The sequence below is a fragment of the Phocoena phocoena genome, chromosome 11 (assembly GCF_963924675.1).
Source record: "Phocoena phocoena chromosome 11, mPhoPho1.1, whole genome shotgun sequence".
Taxonomy (NCBI): Eukaryota; Metazoa; Chordata; class Mammalia; order Artiodactyla; family Phocoenidae; genus Phocoena; species Phocoena phocoena.
The window spans coordinates 62390975-62410371 of record NC_089229.1 but is presented as its reverse complement, the minus strand read 5'-3'; the positions used below and the strand labels follow the sequence as shown (position 1 = coordinate 62410371).

Genomic DNA, 19397 nt, shown 5'->3' with positions numbered 1-19397 from the left:
CACTCCTTCCTTTTGTTGGTGTCTTCCGGGGTGATGGGAGAAGGGAAGAAATTCATTTTCATTATTAATACCTAATAAGGTTTTCATTTATAAGAAGAAAGCTTTAATTCTCACAGTTGCTGCACTGTTCTTTAATATTAAAATGCAACACTGGTATTTTGTAACATTTGACATAAATTACACTAAAATGGATAGACTCTTTGCTCTGGAAGTTTAAAAATAACTGAGACAGACAGAATAAATGAGGCAGAGTAGGGTTTTTGAAACAACACTTTATCTGAGCCCCAGGAGTAAAAGCCTTCCTCCTCATCAGCTCACAGGTGAATCGTAGCTATACGCCAAGGGGAGCTCCTGGCGGAGGGCTCTGGGACCTCTTCCTGAGTCCCACTGACTTGGGCTGTGTTCACCGTGTGGCCCGTGGCAGTGACCCAGGCTGCACAGGCAGAGCGTCTCTAGTGCTGTGATTTTCAGCCTGGGGAGAGTTTGTCCTCCAAAGGACATTTGACAGTGTCTGGAGACATATGTATTGTCACAACAAGGGGATGCTACTGACACCTAGTGGGTAGAGGCCTGGGATGTTGCTAAACATCCTACAGTGCACAGGATAATGTCTCACAAAGAATTATAACAAAATATCTGACTCAAAATGTCAGTAATGCTGAGTTTGAGAAACTCTGCTCTGATGTGAGGAGAGATAGATTAGAGGTTTGGGGAGGCAGTGTATATAGCTGTGGTAGATGCAGTGCAGTCTTTTTTTTTTTTTTTAAGGCTCTTATGTTGTAAATATTGTTTTTCTGCAGGGTTCGTCTTGTGGAACGGGGTGCCCCCCAGAGTTTACTCCTCTCAGAGTCTGGAAAGGTAATTTGTTCTGTTAACCGTTGGGAAGGTGGTCTGTGTGTAGAAGTAGTTGGTTTTTGTTTTCTGTGGGGTGTTTTTTTTTTTTTTTTTTTTTGCGTTACGCGGGCCTCTCAATGCTGTGGCCTCTCCCGCCGCGGAGCACAGGCTCCGGACGCGCAGGCCCAGCGGCCATGGCTCACGGGCCCAGCCGCTCCGCGGCATGTGGGATCTTCCCGGACCAGGGCACGAACCCGCGTCCCCTGCATCGGCAGGCGGACTCTCAACCACTGCGCCACCAGGGAAGCCCTGTGGGGTGTTTTTTTGTTTGTTTGTTTGGTTTTTTGGAGGGGGGCTGTGTTGGGTTTTCGTTGCTGCATGCAGGCTTTTTCTAGTTGTGGCGAGCGGGGGCTACTCTTCATTCCATTGTGTGGGCTTCAGTAATTCTGGCATGAGCTCTAGAGTGCAGGCTCAGTAGTTGTGGTGCATGGGCTTAGTTGCCCTGAGACATGGCACATGGGATCTTCCCGGACCAGGGCTCGAACCCGTGTCCCCTGCGTTGGCAGGTGGATTCTTAACCACTGCACCACCAGGGAAGTTCTCCCGGTTTATTTTTTTTTTTTTTTTGCGGTACGCGGGCCTCTCACTGTTGTGGCCTCTCCCGTTGCGGAGCACAGGCTCCGGACGCCCAGGCCCGGCGGCCATGGCTCACGGGCCCAGCTGCTCCGCGGCATGTGGGATCTTCCCGGACCGGGGCACGAACCTGTGTCCCCTGCATCGGCAGGCGGACTCTCAACCACTGCGCCACCAGGGAAGCCCCCCGGTTTATTTTTGAGGTTGAATCTTGTTATACCTCTGTCTCCACTGAGCACAATCCCGTGAGCGCCGTCTCCGCTCCTGCCTTTGTACACTCCCTCACCTCACTAAAGAGATGGGGGTGGGGAACTGCATTTCCTATAGGTCATTAGATTTAATTGAACCCCGTCTTTGTGTTTTCTCTTTGATTCTTAGATTTTACCTGGAGTGAAAGTAGTTATTGTTAATCCAGAGACCAAAGGGCCTGTTGGAGACTCTCACCTGGGAGAGGTATGTATAATTTTCCCCTTTACTCTGAAGAGTCAGCAGTGAAAGACTTTAGGGTTCATATTTTAGAAGTCAGGAAACTGTGGATATAGCTTCTCCCTCATGGTGAATTTTCGAGAGTTTTCATCTTTCTCTGTAAGGCTCAAAACTAAAATGGACAGAGGGGAAATTGAGACCAAGATGGAGTGAAGATTTAGGCACCCAAACTAGAACTAGTCCCAGATAGGTCCACTGACATACCCTTAACTGAAAAGGAAAATGGGCAAATCCCACCTGTTCCCACCTATTAAGGAGTGGAACTAAAAGGAGCCACAAATTTTAAATTTTTAAAATTTATACATATTTTATTCCAAAATGTATCCATTTTTGTATTAGTTTAAAAATATTTAAGACTTAATTTTTCTTCCCCCAAATCTCTGAGAGACACTGATATCTCATTTCATAGCTCACTGGGAGCAATGTTGTGGGTGCACGAGGCAGATGACCGGGGCTCTGCCAGTTACCAGCTTCTTGTGATTCGGCACGTTACTTAACCTCTCTGGTCCTCAGTTTCCTCAACCATAAGTAATAATGGCACCCACCTCGTAGGACTGTGTGACAGTTAAATGCATTAATACCTGTATCTGTCATATATTTGGAACAGTGCCTGTCACACAGTGAATACTAGTTTTGTTACCATCGTCAGCTATTGCTGTGTTTACATTGTATATTCAAATAGCCTGTAGTATTTTCCTGCGGTCTTCGTAACTTAGTTTCAGAGCATAGAAATGATCCCTTGATGCATTTGTGAGACTCTGAAAGAGGCTGAGAAATGAGCCAGGGAGGGCTTCCCTGGTGGCTCAATGGTTAAGAATCCGCCTGCCAATGTAGGGGACATGAGTTCAAGCCCTGGTCCGGGAAGATCCCACATGCCGTGGAGCAACTACGCCCGTATGCCACAACTACTGAGACTGTGCTCTAGAGCCTGTGAGCCACAACTGCTGAGCCCACGTGCCACAACTACTGGAGCACGTGCACCTAGAGCCCATGCTCCTCAACAAGAAAAGCCACAGCAATGAGAAGCCCGTGCACCGCAACGAAGAGTAGCCCCTGCTCACTGCAACTAGAGAAAGCCCATGCGCGGCAACGAAGACCCAACGCAGCCAAGGATAAATAAATAAATAAATTTATTTTTAAAAAAAGAAAGAAAGAAAGAAAGAAATGAGCCAGGGAGGCAATGTAGCCTCAAGGTTAAGAGCACGACCTCTGTGGCCACCCAGGCTTGGGTGTAGGTTTCCTTGTTTCTGCATCTTAGGCAAGTTACTTAACTCCTTTTTTTTTCATCTGTAAAATGGGAATAACGGTAGTACAAACTGTATTGTCATGTCATATATGTCAGGTTTGATGGAGGTAAGGCATATAATACTGTTGAGCACATGGTAAACACTTGATAACTGACAGCTGCCTTTATTGTTGCAGCTGTGTTGTTACTATAAAAATGAAGTTAAAAAACCAAAATAGGGGGCTTCCCTGGTGGCGCAGTGGTTGAGAGTCCGCCTGCCGATGCAGGGGACTCGGGTTCGTGCCCCGGTCTGGGAAGATCCCACATGCCGCGGAGCGGCTGGGCCCGTGAGCCATGGCCGCTGAGCCTGCGCGTCCGGGGCAAAAAAAAAAAAAAAAAAAAAAACAGGGACTTCCCTCGTGGTCCAGTGGGTAAGACTCTGTGCTCCCTATGCAGGGGACCCAGGTTCGATCCCTGGTCAGGGATCCCACATGCTGTAACTAAGATCCCATCCCAACTAAGAGTCCGCATGCCGCCACTAAAAGATCCCACAACTAAGACCCAGTGCAGCCAAAATTAATTAATTAAGCCAAAATCATCTGTCCCAGAGAACTGAATTGATTCTGGTGAAATGTGACCAGTGCTTTTTCTTGTTGTAGATTTGGGTGAACAGTCCCCATACAGCCAGTGGCTATTACACCATCTATGACAGTGAGACTCTTCAAGCTGACCATTTCAACACCCGCCTCAGCTTTGGGGATCCTGCTCAGACCCTGTGGGCTCGAACAGGATACCTGGGTTTTGTCCGCCGGACCGAGCTCACAGCAGCCACCGGAGGTATCTTCAGCAGTTCCTCACCCCTGTCCTGCTGCGCTTTGCAGCCCCTAGCACGGGCTGGCCTTCCGCAGCCTGCCTTTGGATGTGGAGTGTGTGTGTTGAATTATTCCCTTCTCCGACTCTTGAACCCATAGACGAATTTGTATTCATTTGAAGTAAGACTTTGCCCTCAGAGAGGACCCAGGAAATAAGCACTGGGGCCCCGTGTCAGCATCCCTGAACTGTGGGTTGGCTCAGCCAGGCAGTCATAGAGATGTGCCTGGTGATGGGTAGATGCCTCTGGCAGGACTCTGCCCTCAGCAAGCTCCTGGGACAGGTATTCCATCTTTAGTCCCTTGCTCCTAAGCCTTGCGAGCGGGAGGCAGTGCAGAGGAGCCAGCCTGCCGAAGCCCTCTGTCCCTTCGGCGGCTTACGTTGGACACGAGCCTGCTTGGCAGGGCTCTCGTGTAAGCAGCCCCCAGTCATCCTCTGCCCACTGGGCAGCCACAGTGAAGCCGTGACTTCAACCTTCCTGATGGCATGAATGGCCATTTTAAAATACCCAGCACCGATTGCATCATCCACACCCAGAACTGACACAGATCACTCACTGGACTTGAACAGCTGGAACTGAGCCAAGTCATTTCTCCTTCGCCCCTTGCATCTGTTCCCCACTGACCAGCTCCAGAGTGTCTCCATATTTCACGGGGAAGTAGAATAACATACTGGTGGTGAGGGAAGCATCCCTAGCCAGGTGCCTTGGTTTTGAAGCCTAGCTCTGTCATTTGCTGTATGACCTTGAGCACTCACTCAACCTCTCAGTTTCCTACCTGGAAAATGGGAGTGATAACGTTTCCTGCCTTGTGGAAATGATGTGAGATTAAATGACATAATGCCTTCAGGTGCCTGGGACAGTGACTGGCACACAGAAAACACTCGAGAGTCATTAGCTACTCTTTCCGTTGTTTTTGTTACTACAGTCTTCAGCTCTTGTATGATGGGACTCTGCTGGCCTTCCTCATCCTTCTCTCTCCAACAGCTCCTAGCAGTTTGTTTTGCTAAATTTTTCAGAAATCTTCCTTTTCCTGAAAATACAACATTCTGTAGACCTAGCTAAATCATCTCTCTTCTTCTTTTCAGTATCTATATAGACATAAACCACGTAGCCTTGTGTATGCAGTGTGTGCATAAAATCTTTAAAAAAAGATTTCTGCAACGTCCTGCGGGATTACAAGCCTATTAATAACCAGGACTAGAGTCTCTGTGGAGTCCTTGAAGATGTCTAGGAACAATGACATATGTTCACTTCTTTTCCATCTCAAATCCTCTCCCCTCCTCCCCTCCCCAGCCATCATCTGGCTAATTCCTATTTATCCTTAAAAGCTCAGCATGGCTTCAGCTTTTCCCTTTCTGAACCCTTGAGCTGAGCTCGGGGAGGGGGGCCCCTAGTGCACACTCAGGTCGCTGGGCTGACCTCATCCCACCTGATGTCCATCCATAGGACATCTGTTGTGTGTGTGTTTCCCTCACTAGACAGTAAGTATCTTCAGAGCAGGAATCATGTTATATCATCTTTGTCTCCGCAGCACTAGGCACAATTCCTGGCACGTGGTAATAATAATAATGACAATAGCTAATGTTTTCAGCACTTACAGTGAACCAGGCATCATATTAACTCCCTTATATGAATTGAATCCTCACAGCAGCCATTTATTATTACCCCTGTCTCACAGAGGGGAAGCAGGACTCAGAGATTTAAGTTAATTGCTCCACGTTACAGAGCTGGTGAGTGGTGGCGCCAGGTGACGTGGCAGGCAGTCTGGACCCTGTGCTCTTAACTCCAACGATGTAGTACACTCAGTGCATCTGATGAACCAGGTTCCTCTTTCTCTCCCCATCAGAGCGTCACGATGCCTTGTACGTGGTGGGAGCTCTGGACGAGACACTGGAACTGCGAGGCCTGCGGTACCACCCCATTGACATCGAGACCTCGGTGTCTCGGATCCACAGGAGCATGGCCGAATGGTAAATCCCCTGCACAGCATAGGTTCCCCCTCAGCTACAGTACCAGTTAAAGTTGCTCTGTAGTCAGCCGTCTGTAGCAGACCACCTACGGCTATGGAACTCCAGGGGAGCCAGAAAATAAACGGACTGATCCTTGTCTGGCAGTGTGCCGTCTGCTAAGACAGGCTCCGTGGGCTCGCGGTGGGGCTGGGTCCTTTTTAATGGTAGGCGCTTACCGTTGGAAGGGACCTAACTGATCATCCGCCTCTAGAAAGTCGGTAGAGGGTGGTGGGAAGAACCATGACTTTCAGGTCAAAAGACCCAGCTGGAAGGCCCATAGCTGCCAGCGTTCCCAAGGAAAGAGGCTGCTTTCCTCATCTGAAAATGCCTCCTCTGCTCCTTCCTGATTATCAGGAGGATCCAGTGAGAATGTACTTTGTAAACTATCAAATGGTAAGCAGATGAAAAGGGTTGTTATTATTATCTGGTCCAGTTTCCCTCTTAGTGCGGGAATTCCCCCTACGTTATCCCTGACAAAGGATCATCCGACCTCAACGTTGACTACAAATTTCTTAAAATTAAAACTCTGTAGTTTTTACCTATTTGCTTTCATCGTGGATTCTTAACAGTACAGAATCCATCCCGTTTCTTTTTATACATGTTTAAGTCAGTGTGTCCTTCTCAGGTTTTTGTTTTTCTTTTCATGCAAAGTAGCCACAGTTCTTTTAATGGTTTGTTCATGCTTTCCAGATGCTTCTTTGTCTTGCTTTTGTCAGAGTCTCTCCTCTGAACAGACCTGAACAATGCCCATGAGGTGTAAGAACAATGCAGAGAAGTTGGGTGCCATGGTTACCCCCAATTTTAACCATTTGACTTTTGATGCTACCAGATATTGTGTACATTTTTCTTAAGGACTGAATCTGTTTTTCAAAGCAGTTCAACACTGCAAAACACAAGTCAGGTCATACCTTCTAACCCAGCAAACCCCACTGAATGTAAGGCAACTTTCTACCTTATAGCACAATAGGAGAGAGCGTGTATGGGGCACTGAGTTCAGATGAGGCCAGGCCAACTCCCTTCCTGTTTGGTATTATAATATAGATAATAATCTTAGTCAAAGCTCTTATGTTGCAAATATCAAGAATTCTCTTCAAAACAACTTAAGCAAAAGAGAGTTCATGGACAGAATACTTGGTTATCTCAGAGGTTCCTAGAAGTCTCTGACCAGCTCTGGATCTCAAGAAAGGTAGAAACAAGGAATGGGAAGGCCATCAGGAACCACCATCTTCTCACTTTCTAGAGCCATGTGGGCATCCACTTCATTCTTTCTCTCCTCCCTGAAGAGCCATTCTCTGTACTTCTCTGCACACCTGCTACCCCAGAACGTTCCAGTCCACGTGTCCTCAGTTCAGGTGACCAGCTAACAACTTTCATTCCCACTTCCAAACTCCCACGAGGTTTTTTTTTTTTCATTTTAACATCTTTATTGGAGTATAATTGCTTTACAATGGTATGTTAGTTTCAGCTTCACAACAAAATGAATCAGTTATACATATACATATGTTCCCATATCTCTTCCCGCTTGCGTCTCCCTCCCTCCCACCCTCCCTATCCCACCCCTCCAGGCGGTCACAAAGCACCGAGCTGATCTCCCTGTGCTATGCGGCTGCTTCCCACTAGCTATCTACCTTACGTTTGGTAGTGTATATATGTCCATGCCTCTCTCTCGCTTTGTCACAGTTTACCCTTCCCCCTCCCCATAGCCTCACGTCCATTCTCTAGTAAGTCTGTCTGTATTCCTATTTCACCCCTAGGTTTTTCATGACATTTTTTTTTCTTAAATTCCATATATATGTGTTAGCATACGGTATTTGTCTCTCTCTTTCTGACTTACTTCACTCTGTATGACAGACTCTAGGTCTATCCACCTCATTACAAATAGCTCAATTTTGTTTCTTTCTATGGCTGAGTAATATTCCATTGTATATATGTGCCACATCTTCTTTATCCATTCATCCGATGATGGACACTTAGGTTGTTTCCATCTCTGGGCTATTGTAAATAGAGCTGCAATGAACATTTTGGTACATGACTCTTTTTGAATTATGGTTTTCTCAGGGTATATGCCCAGTAGCTCCCAAGAGATTTTAAATGGCTCAGCTAATCAGCTGTGATCATAGGGGCAAGGTCATGTATTAAAGACGTGGCTGAGAGCCTTCTGGTTGGATCCAAGCGAGAAGGCAGTTTTCAGGGAAAATGGGGTTAAGTCTTGGGCAGACACTGTAAGAGATGACATGTTAACTGAATGTCATTGAAATTTCAGTGCCGTGTTCACGTGGACCAACTTGCTCGTGGTGGTTGTGGAACTGTGTGGCTCTGAACAGGAGGCCCTAGATCTGGTTCCTTTAGTGACAAATGTCGTCCTGGAGGAGCATTACCTCATCGTGGGCGTCGTAGTTGTGGTGGACCCAGGCGTTATCCCCATCAACTCCAGAGGAGAGAAGCAGAGGATGCACCTCCGTGACAGCTTCCTCGCTGACCAGCTGGACCCCATCTATGTGGCGTATAACATGTAACCAGCCTTGTGGGGATTGCAGGGGCCATCCTGCAAAACCACAGGACCAAAGACCCGTGACTAGGAGGAAGCTTTCATATGGTGTGAAATAAGCTGAGATGGCTACATTATATCCTTCATCTCATCCTGTGGGATTCTACAATCACGTGACACACAGGAAAGGGGAATTCTGTGGTAGCAAACGAAAAAAATATTAACAGCCTGTTGGTCATGAGCTTTGACGTAGTGTGAGCAGCACGTTACTAAAGCAATTACATCCATGTTGCATTTTTTTCATCTGTTGTATATAGTTGTATTTTTATCTAATGCTGTTTTAGAATTTTGTAAGGGAGTTTAATGAATTCATGTGATGGGGGTAGTCTGAGTTACACAGTTCCCCGCTCTGTACTGTATTTTGCCATTTTACCATAGTTAGACATTCTGCGGGTTTTGTTAACACAGAACTACTTGGCTTACTTTCAGTTGACCCATAGCAAATCAGATAACCCACTGAATATGAGAATTACTTTATATATATAAAATTCTTGATGGTAAAACATTTTGACCAGTGTTTTAAACATGTAAATAAGAATACACATAATTCAGCTAAAAATTGAAGAATTGGCTTGTATAGTTGTAACAACTAAAGTAGAAACATTTCTACTTTGAGAGAATCTCTGTATTCTCTGGATGCAGTGTAATTGAATAGGTGACTAAAAAGTGCAAATTGTTTGCAGGTCTTGCTGCACATTGTACTGTGTCTCTGTTGGCTGGTGTATTTTATAAACTGAAGCTGCCTATGTTTGTTTTTTAAGCTTACATTCCCAGAATCAGCTTAAGCTTTTAAGAATTCAGCCTGTTTCTACAAGCTGAATAATCTCAGCTGAAAAATCAAAATGTTAGGAAAAGCTAAGATTCATTAGATCCCACCCAGTTCTAAGGAACCGGAATAACTCACTCCGGCCCCCAGTGTTGAAACCGTCTTTCACGTTTAGAATGACTGCATAAGAATTTAGAATTTCCTCTTTTCCAGGCCCATTGTATACTGTGTCGGCAGTTATACATCTAGCTTTTCTTTTCTGAGGACTGAAGAGCATCCTCTGTTCTTCCAGTTCACGAGGGCGGGGATTTTAAGAACAAGAGCAATAGGCTGGGAAGGCAGTGGGATCAATAGTCGCGCGAAGGCATAAGGCCTCGTAACTGCATGTCTCAGAACTGACCGATTAGGGTTGCCAAAGTAGCCAGGCTTATGCTGAAATAGGGGAAGTCTGATGTATGCAAGAAACTCTTTTGAAATAACTGTGGTGCCCAGGCCAAGCGGACAGAGCCTGGGACTGAGTTTGGCCTCTGGCTCGGTTTCCTTTCTTTGGTCTGATACTTCACATATTTGAATATAGTTGAATTTTATTATTTTTTTCTTACAGAAATATTTTTTAAAATTAAAAAAAAAAAACTCAAAGTGAACAGAGTTAACTTGTTAAATCAGAATGGTTCTCTTTGACCCACTCTGGTCTATTGTGTAAATATTTATTTAGACTATTTTAATAATACATATTATTTACCCCACTGTAACATCATGTAAACTAAATATGTTTTTAAACAATTTTTTAGACTTGTAATTACCCTGAAAATAAGGTTTATAATGCAAAGACCAGACCCTTCGCCACGGCAGCACTCCTGGGGGGCTGCCCTTACACAGTCTCATGACTCAAAGCCACTTTATTGCCTCCCTTTTACATAACCCTCTTTTCCTCCCAACTCGTTCTCCGCAGAGGGAAGACCTCAAGACATTTTCCAGTTCCAGATCTCTTTTTCAACATTTTGGATGACGTTAACTTACACATGATGGGAGAGGTTCTAGGATGTACAGGAAAAAAGCACTTGCATTGGGGTAAGAAATCCAGTGACTAGCAGAGAAAACAGCCTGCTTATCTGGAAAGTAATTTTCTTAAGACAGTTTTTAATGATTCACTAATCAAAGCAAGGGACCCTGAGGATCTTCTATCTCCGTAATCCACAAGTTCTAAGAAGAAGGTGTAAGGCAGAGTCTGTCCTATGGGTTGCTTTCATAATTCTCATTACACAAGTTAGGGTGTCTGCTAGAAATATACTGTGAGCCACGTCTGTCATTTTAAAATTTCTAGTAACCACATTTTAAAAAGTAAAAAGAAACAGGTGAAATTGATTTTAATATATTATTTAGCACAATATATGAAAAATACTGTCACTTCAACATGGGATCAATATAAAAAATTATTAATGAGATATTTTACTTTCTTTTTTTCATATTATGTCTTTGAAATCCAGTGCGTATTAAGCACATCTCAATTCGGACTAGCCATATTTCAAGTTTTCAGTAGCCACACATGGCTGTTGGCTACCATACTGGACAGTGCAGGTTATACTCATTCCTTCAAATAAAATATTCCGTTAATCTCATGGTATGGCCAACTCCCAGTTATTTAGGGGCTGATTACCTAGTTTTGAAGTTCCTCAGGCCTCTGATTTATTGTTATTTTTTTTGCGTTCTGCCTTGTGGCTGCTTTGTCTATCTTTTGCCTATCCCCCAAAGCCAGAATAAGCTGGTGGAGGAGAGAAAACTAAGATGCTAAGATGTGTCTTTCAGGAACTTCACCAGTAACTCTGGTAAAGTATCTTCTGGAAGGGGAAGAGAGTCAGTCATTAGTTTAGAGGTGTTTGTGGGATCATCTACAGATCTGATGCCTAGTCTGTTGCAGACTTGGTAAGAAAACTTTCTCTTGGTGACACAACGCTCTTAGTCTTTCCACATTAAGTAGAACCTTTGTGGTAGAACCGACTCTTAAGAGAGGCCCCAAAGACCATTATTAATAGAAACAGCCTGGCCAAAACTTGGGAACATATTGTGTCTGGGTTTTTATGCCTGTGGGGAGTGGGGGTGGGGGCGGGGGGACTAAAGAATAGCAAGCCCTCATTTCAGATAAGAGAAACCTATTCATCTGAAAGTTTTTGAAACTCTTTCTGCCTCTCAGCAGAAGTAACAGGTAGATCAGGAAGGGGCTTCCTCAGAACAAATGCCATCTCCTGCGTCAGTGAGACCTTGGGAATGACCAGCATGCTAATGGGCATCAGTGAATCCACACTCTTTATTTCCTTCCTGCCTCATAAAGGGCCCCTGCTTTCCCCATACCAGGTCCTCCTGAAGTTGTGCTGCCTCAGGCTGTTTAGGGACCATTGCCTGTCTGTTGGTCATAGGAGTATCTCCTTAACTTTAGTCCCTGGGCAATGCTTGCTTAACGCTTTTGTTGAATCAACAAAGGGCCCGAGGCCTTAGGCTTTTTTGTTAAGGTCTGTGCCCCAGGCATGGTGCTCAATATCTTGGCCAAATAAATTACTTTCCTTGAATATCCAGGAATCTTTAGACTGAAGCAATGAGGAGTTATCACCTCACCCTCAAACTCCAACATGATCTATGCCTTAGAGTTGTTTTTGTTGTCTGCTTTCGTGTAAAAACAAGAGTATTTGGAGCAAGCTGCAGTACTCCAAATACACAATAGGCCTTTTCTTTATCATTCATTCAACATTTCTGGTTTAGGTCTATGTAGATGGGCCATGTTATTTGTCCAGAGGAAGAGAGTGTAAAGATATAAGAATAATTTTTTAGTCCTAAATGCTGTTTTGTTTATTTTTTGTCAAGATATTTACCAGTGTCAGATTCAAACTATAGTACTGTGTAATTATGTATAAAGTTTTTTTTTATTTATTTGAAATTAGACTAGATATACATTTTTAAATTTAACATCTGGCTGGACAGTGTTCTATTAACTCATTGAATGTGTTTCCTTTGTCTTGTGTTAATAAATATTGATGCCTGATTATGTTTAATGCTTCACACATTGGGAGAATTGATAAATTGGAATTAATAAATTTTAAATTTAACTTCAGATGGTAAGACCCAAAGATACCTGGAGAGGTCTAAGGAAAATGAACACAGAGATCCGAAGTTATAGCAAATCAGTTCTATAAAAGGAGGCCAGATTGAGGAACAGTAGAGAATCATTTTGAAAACTAATAAGCCTTTTGTCCAGACCAATTATAACTTAGTTTTCCTCCTACCCCTGTAGCATTTGGTAGTTTTAAACTATTGATCATACATGTTATTATTATTTTTTTTAATCTGTAATTGGACTGGGTTTCAGCTTTTCTAAGGTAGTATCTCATTTGCTCTCCCATTTCCTGGTTTCAAGAAACTTGATGGAAGTTTTTATCAAATTGAGCATATTCTCAGACACTGAAACTGGTCCTTGAATTACAGTCCAAGCTATTCAGGCAGCTGAGAACTTTTTTTTAACTTAATACACATTTATTGAGTGCCTACCCACTAGGCACAAGTCACTGTGATAACAACTGAAGCTAGAGAGAGAGAAACTGAAGTCACCGCCCTCAAGAAGATACAGGAAAACAATACACTATATTAAGGGTTGCGAGTAGAGGTGGACTGTGGGAGCAGGTAGGATAGGCACCCAATCCAATGATGAGGGAGGATAATGAGGAATTCGGGCTGGAGGAGGTAACATCTGAACTGAGTCTTGAAGGATGAGCTATAGCCAAATAAAGGCAGCAAGTGGGGAGGCAGAGTTGTATATTCTGGAAACTGCAATTTATTATTAGGATATAGGGTTTAAAGGGAGAAAGGTAAAAGATAACTATCTGTGGAGGTCTGAGCCAAGGACAGATCACTAAGGGCCTTAATGTGTCAGGCTAAGAATTTTGGACTTTTATCCAGAAGGCCAAAGAGAGCCGATGAGGTGTTTATAGCAAGGAAATAACATGCTCAGATTTGCAACATAGAAGATTATTCTGGTAGTCATGTAGAAAATGGATTGGTACAGGTAGTCATGTAGAAAATGGATTGGTACAGGTAGGTACAGGATTGGTACAGGTAGGGAAAGAAAGGTAAAACCTGGGACAGGGAGATCAGTTGAGAGGCCTTTGCAGAAACTGCAGTGATAGAGCAAAGCACTTTAACCAACGCAGTGACAGGATGGAGACCAGAGACAATGCATGTAAACTTGGGAGAGAGTAAGATGTCAATCGATAAGGAAGGAGGAATCCAAAATAACTCGTAGATTTCTGACGTCGGGAGTTAGGTAGATGTGGAGTCATTTACCAAGATAAGGAAAAAGGAGGAATGGATTTGGGAAAGAAGATGCTGTGTTCCATGTTGGTCACGTTCATTTGAGGTGCTGTGGAGGTCCAACAGGCTGCTAAATATTTAGGTCTCTGCCTCGAGAGCTCTGGCCCAGAAATACACATTTGGGAGACATTCTTTTAAAAGTGGTAGTTGAAGCCATGGAACGGATGATAGTGCCAAGAAAGATCATGTAGAGTGAGAAAAGGCCCAATGATGGAGCCGTAGGGAACACGGGCATTCAAAGCCTGAGGGAGGAAGAAGAATCCACAAAAGGGAGAAGGAATGACTGGAGAGATAGCATCAAAACCAAGAAGGAGCTTGGGCATAGAAATCGAAGGATGAGTTTTAAAGAGGAGGGAGTGCCCAGCAGTGCAGAAGGCTACAATGAAGCTGAGAAAACAGGGACTGGCTAGCGTCTGTGGTATCTGGCAACCAGGCAGTCACTGGTAACCTTGGTCAGAGCAGAAGCAGTGGCAGCTATGGGGGCAGGAGGCAGAAGACTGGTTCCAGAGAGGTGTGATGGGAAGTGTGACCGAACAGAGGCTACTCTTTTTAGAAGCTGTATCTACACATAGAAAGGAAAGAGATGGGATAGTAGTTAAATGAGGGATGTAGAATTGAGGGAGACTATTTTTAAGACGGAAGAAATAAAATATTGCTGAGTAGAGGGAAAGTTTCCAAATAAAGCAATGAGGGATAATGGACAAAACAAGGTCACTGAGAAAGTAAGAGGGGTGGGGATCCAGAGAACAGGTGGAACGATTAGCCTTTAAGGGGAGGAAGCACATTTTTTCAAATAAAACTGGAAAGAGGCAAGATCCTGATAGTAGGAAGTTAGTAGAGGCCTACTGATGACCTCCTTCACTTCTCTGAACCTCCATTCTCAGTCTACAGAGATGAATATTCATTTCTGAGATAATCTCTAAAATAAATATGATAGAGCTGACAAAAAGTAACATGGAATCTGCAAATAATGGGAATTCCTAAAAAGCAGATGTAAGAGGGAAATTCACATGAAACTCATAGAAACAAAGACTAAAAATAAAATAGTTGTATTCAACTAAAAAAAGAAAAAAAGGGCCCTCTACAAAAGTAGAAGGAAGGAAATAATGAAAGGCAGAAATTAATAAATACAAATAAAGGAAATGTAAAAGGTTCAACAAAACCAGAAGCTGATTTCTTAAAAATAACCTAATCTCTAGTAAAACTTGTGTATGCACACCACACACACACACACACACGCGCGCACACACACACACAACTAGTAGGAAACACAAAGGAGAATACAGCTACAGTATTTTTTTAATCTTGAGGGATTATTATAATATTGCAGTAAATTTGAATTTTAAATGAAACATAATTTTCTAGAAACTATGCGATTTGAAAATTTCACTCAAGAAGTAGAAAAATCTGATTTTTACCAAACCCACAAGGAACAGGTAATCCTTTTTTCATATATAAAATAAAAAGCCACCCAATTCATCGTACAAAGTTAGTATAACCTTGATACCAAAATCAGACTAAGGCAGTGTCTTAAAATTCTAAATAATCTCACTTGTGAAAAGATGCAAAATTATAAAATCTAGCTGTTTTGGTTATCTGCTATGTAGTACACTGCCCCAACTTGGTGGCATAAAACAAAGTCATGCATATATACATTCTGTGCATCATGAGTTAGGGCACAGTGGGAACGTCTTATATCTGTCCCAAAATGTCTGGCCTCAGCTATGAGGACTCTTATGTCTGGGGGGGATGATTTGAAAAGCTTGGGGCCAGAATCATCTAGACTTCTTTGCTCACATATCTGAAGCCCAGGCTGGGATAACTGGAAGACTGGACTCAACTGGGACTGTTGACCGAAGCACTTTAATGTAGCCTTTCCTCATAGCTTGGACTTCTCACAGCATGGCAATTGGGTTCTGAAAAGGATCCTCAGAAGAGGATCGCGTTAAGCTGTAAATGTCTCATCCACTCTTGGAAGGCATGCGTCTTCCTTCTGTTGCATTCTACTGCTCAGCCCAGATGCAAGAGAGATGACTCTACATCTTGATGAGAGAGAAGCAAAGTCACATTGCAAAGGAGCATGTGGTTTGGCATATACCTCTGTGTATATGTCTGGAGATACTATATTGGAAAATTCAATCTTCCGCACTAGCAAACCAAACCCAGTAGTGTATAAGAGATAATACATGAAAATCAAAGAGGGTCAAATCAAGGATGGTTCAATATTAGAGAAATCTGTTTATATAATACCTCTTATCAACAGCTTAAAAGAGAAAGCCATATGATTATCTCATCTCAATAGATTGAGGGGGAAAAAAAGGTAAACTTCAACATTGACTAATGGAAAAAATTCAAACAGCAAGGAATAGAAGAAGACCTTTTAAATTTTTTTTATTGAATATAGTGGATTTACAATGTGTTAGTTTCAGGTGTACAGCAAAGTGATTAAGTTACATATATATGTATATATTCTTTTTTAGATTCTTTTCCATTATAGGTTATTATAAGATATTGAGTATAGTTCCCTGAGCTATACAGCTATACAGTAGGGGTCCTTGTTGGTTATCAATTTTTTTATATATAGTAGTGTGTATATTTTAATCCTAAACTCCTAATTTATCCCTACCCGCCCCTTCACCTTTGGTAACCATAAGTTTGATTTCTGTCTGTGAGTCTGTTTTTGTTTTGTAAATAAGCTCATTTGTATTATATTTTTAGATTCCACATACAAGCAATATTATATGATATTTTTCTTTCTCTCTCTGACTTACTTCACTCAGTATGATAATCTCTAGGTCCATCCATGTTGCTGCAAATGGAATTTTTTCATTTTCTTTATGGCTGAGTAATATTCCATTATACATATGTGTATATATATGCCATATCTTTATCCATTCATCTGTCGATGGAGACTTAGGTTGCTTCCATGTCTTGGCTATTGTAAATAGTGCTGCTATGGCGCATGTATCTTTTCAAATTATAGTTTTCTCTGGATATATATGCCCAGGAGTGGGATCACTGGATCATATGGTAACTATATTTTTAGTTTTTTAAGGAACCTCCATAGTGTTCTCCATAGTGGTTGTACCAATTTACATTCCCACCAACCATGTAGGAAGGTTCCACACCCTCTCCAGCATTTATTATTTGTAGACTTCTTGATAATGGCCATTATGGCTGGTGTGAGGTGGTACCTCTTTGGAGTTTTGATTTGCATTTATCTAATAATTAGAAATGTTGAACATCATCTTATTTGCCTATTAACCATCTGTATGTCTTTGGAGAAATGTCTTTTTAGATATTCTGCCCAATTTTTAATTGGGTTGATCTTTTTTTGTTTTTTTTTTTTAAATATTGGGCTGTGTGAGCTGTTGGTGTATTTTGGAAATTAATCCCTTGTGGGTCACATCGTTTGCAAATATTTTCTCCCATTCTGAGGGTTGTCTTTTCATCTTGTTTATGGTTTCCTTTGCTGTGCAAAAGCTTTTAAGTTTAATTAGATCCCATTTGTTTATTTTTGTTTTTATATCCATTACTCTAGGAGACGGATCCAAAAAAATATTTCTGTGATTTACATCAAAGAGTGTTGTGACTACGTTTTCCTCTAGGAGTTTTATAGTATCCATTCTTACATTTAGGTCTTTAATCCATTCTGAGTTTATTTTTGTATGTGATGTTAGAAAACATTCTAATTTCATTCTTTTACATGTAGCTGTCCAGTTTTCCCAGCATCACTTATTGAGGAGACTTTTCTCCATTATATATTCTTGCCTCCTTTGTTGTAGATTAATTGACCATAGGTGCTTGGGTCTATTTTCTGGGCTTTCTATCCTGTTCCATTGATCTATATGTCTGCTTTTGTGCCAGTACCATACTGTTTTGATTACTGTAGCTTTGTAGTATAGTCTGAAGTCAGGGAGCCTGATTCCTCTAGCTTCATTTTTCTTTCTCAAGTTGCTTTGGCTATGTGGGGTCTTTTGTGTTTCCATACAAATTTTTTTAATTTTGGGGAATTCCCTGGCAGTCTAGTGGTTAGGACTCAGCGCTTTCACTGAAGTGGGCCTGGGTTCAATCCCTGGTCAGGGAACTAAGATCCAGCAAGCTGCATGGCGTGACCAAAAAAAAAATTTTTTTAATTAAAAAAAAATAATAAACATTTTTTTGTTTTAGTTCTGTGGAAAATGCCTTTGGAATTTGATAGGGATTGCACTGAATCTATAGATTGCCTTGGTAGTATGGTCATTTCAATAGTATTGATTCTTCCAATCCAAGAACGTGGTATATATTTCCGTCTGTTTGTGTTGTCTTCAATTTCTTTAAGCAGCGTCTTCTAGTTTTCAGAGTACAGGACTTTTGCCTCCTTAGGTAGGTTTATTCTTCGGTGTTTTATTCTTTTTTATGTGATGGTAAATAGGATAGTTTCCTGTTTGCAGATGACATGATACTATACATAGAAAATCCTAAAGACTCTACCAGAAAACTACTACATCTCATCAATGAATTCGGTAAAGTTTCAGGATACAAAATTAATATACAGAAATCTGTTGCATTTCTATAAACTAACAATGGAATAGCAGAAAGAGAAATTAAGACTTCTTTGATAGATAGATCATCTGTTACAAACTACAGTAAAAAATACTTAATGGTGATACTTTAGAAGCACTACCATGAAAGTCAAGATTATGTTGAGGATGCTTACTGTCTATCACTGTTTCTATTCAGCATTGTACTTAATATTATAGCTAGCATAATTAGGGGAAAGAGAATGAGCTATATGAATTGGATATAAAGGAAGAAAAACATTAATATTTGTAGACAGTATGATAGATGAAATGACTTGTATATATGAAATCCTAAGGAATACACACACCCAAACTATTAAACAAGTTCAGCAAGGTTGCAGAATACAAGATCAATAAAAAAGATATTATTTCTCTTTACTAGCCACGAACATTCCAAAAATGAAATTTAAAAACCAATTCTAGGACTTCCCTGATGGCTCAGTGGTTAAGAATCTGCCTGCCGGGCTTCCCTGGTGGCGCAGTGGTTGAGAATCTGCCTGCTAATGCAGGGGACACGGGTTCGAGCCCTGGTCTGGGAAGATCCCACATGCCGCGGAGCAACTGTGCCCGTGAGCCACAACTACTGAGCCTGCGCGTCTGGAGCCTGTGCTCTGCAACAAGAGAGGCCACGATAGTGAGAGGCCCGCGCACCGCGATGAAGAGTGGCCCCCGCTTGCCACAACTAGAGAAAGCCCTCGCAGAGAAACGAAGACCCAACACAGCCAGAAAAATAAATAAATAAACAACTGTGGGGTTTTAAAAATATAATTTAAAATTAATCAATACAATCATAAATAGCATGTAGGTCAAATAATAAAGCATAATTAAAATTAGAAAAATATTTAAAAAAAAAAAAAAAAAAGAATCTGCCTGCCAATGAAGGGGACACGGGTTCGAGCCCTGGTCTGGGAAGATCCCACATGCCGTGGAGGAACAAAGCCCATGCACCACGACCACTGAGCCTGCACTCTAGAGCCCGCGAGCCACAACTACTGGAGCCTACATGCCACAACTACTGAAGCCCACACGCCTAGAGCCCGTGCTCCACAACAAGAGAAACCAGCAAGATGAGAAGCCTGCACACTGCAACGAAGAGTGGCCCCTGCT

At 42.3% G+C, this 19397-nt stretch overlaps 1 protein-coding gene across 1 annotated transcript in view; it reads left to right on the top strand.

The window, feature by feature from the left end:
• DIP2B (disco interacting protein 2 homolog B) overlaps positions 1-12423 on the top strand; it is a 239676-nt gene extending 227253 nt beyond the window's left edge. The window contains exons 34-38 of the mRNA XM_065887981.1: positions 801-858; positions 1846-1920; positions 3838-4015; positions 5896-6019; positions 8322-12423. Coding sequence (XP_065744053.1) covers positions 801-858; positions 1846-1920; positions 3838-4015; positions 5896-6019; positions 8322-8574 — 688 coding nt within the window. The 3' untranslated portion in view covers positions 8575-12423. The remainder of the gene's footprint in view (positions 1-800; positions 859-1845; positions 1921-3837; positions 4016-5895; positions 6020-8321) is intronic.
• Positions 12424-19397: the final 6974 nt, after the last annotated feature.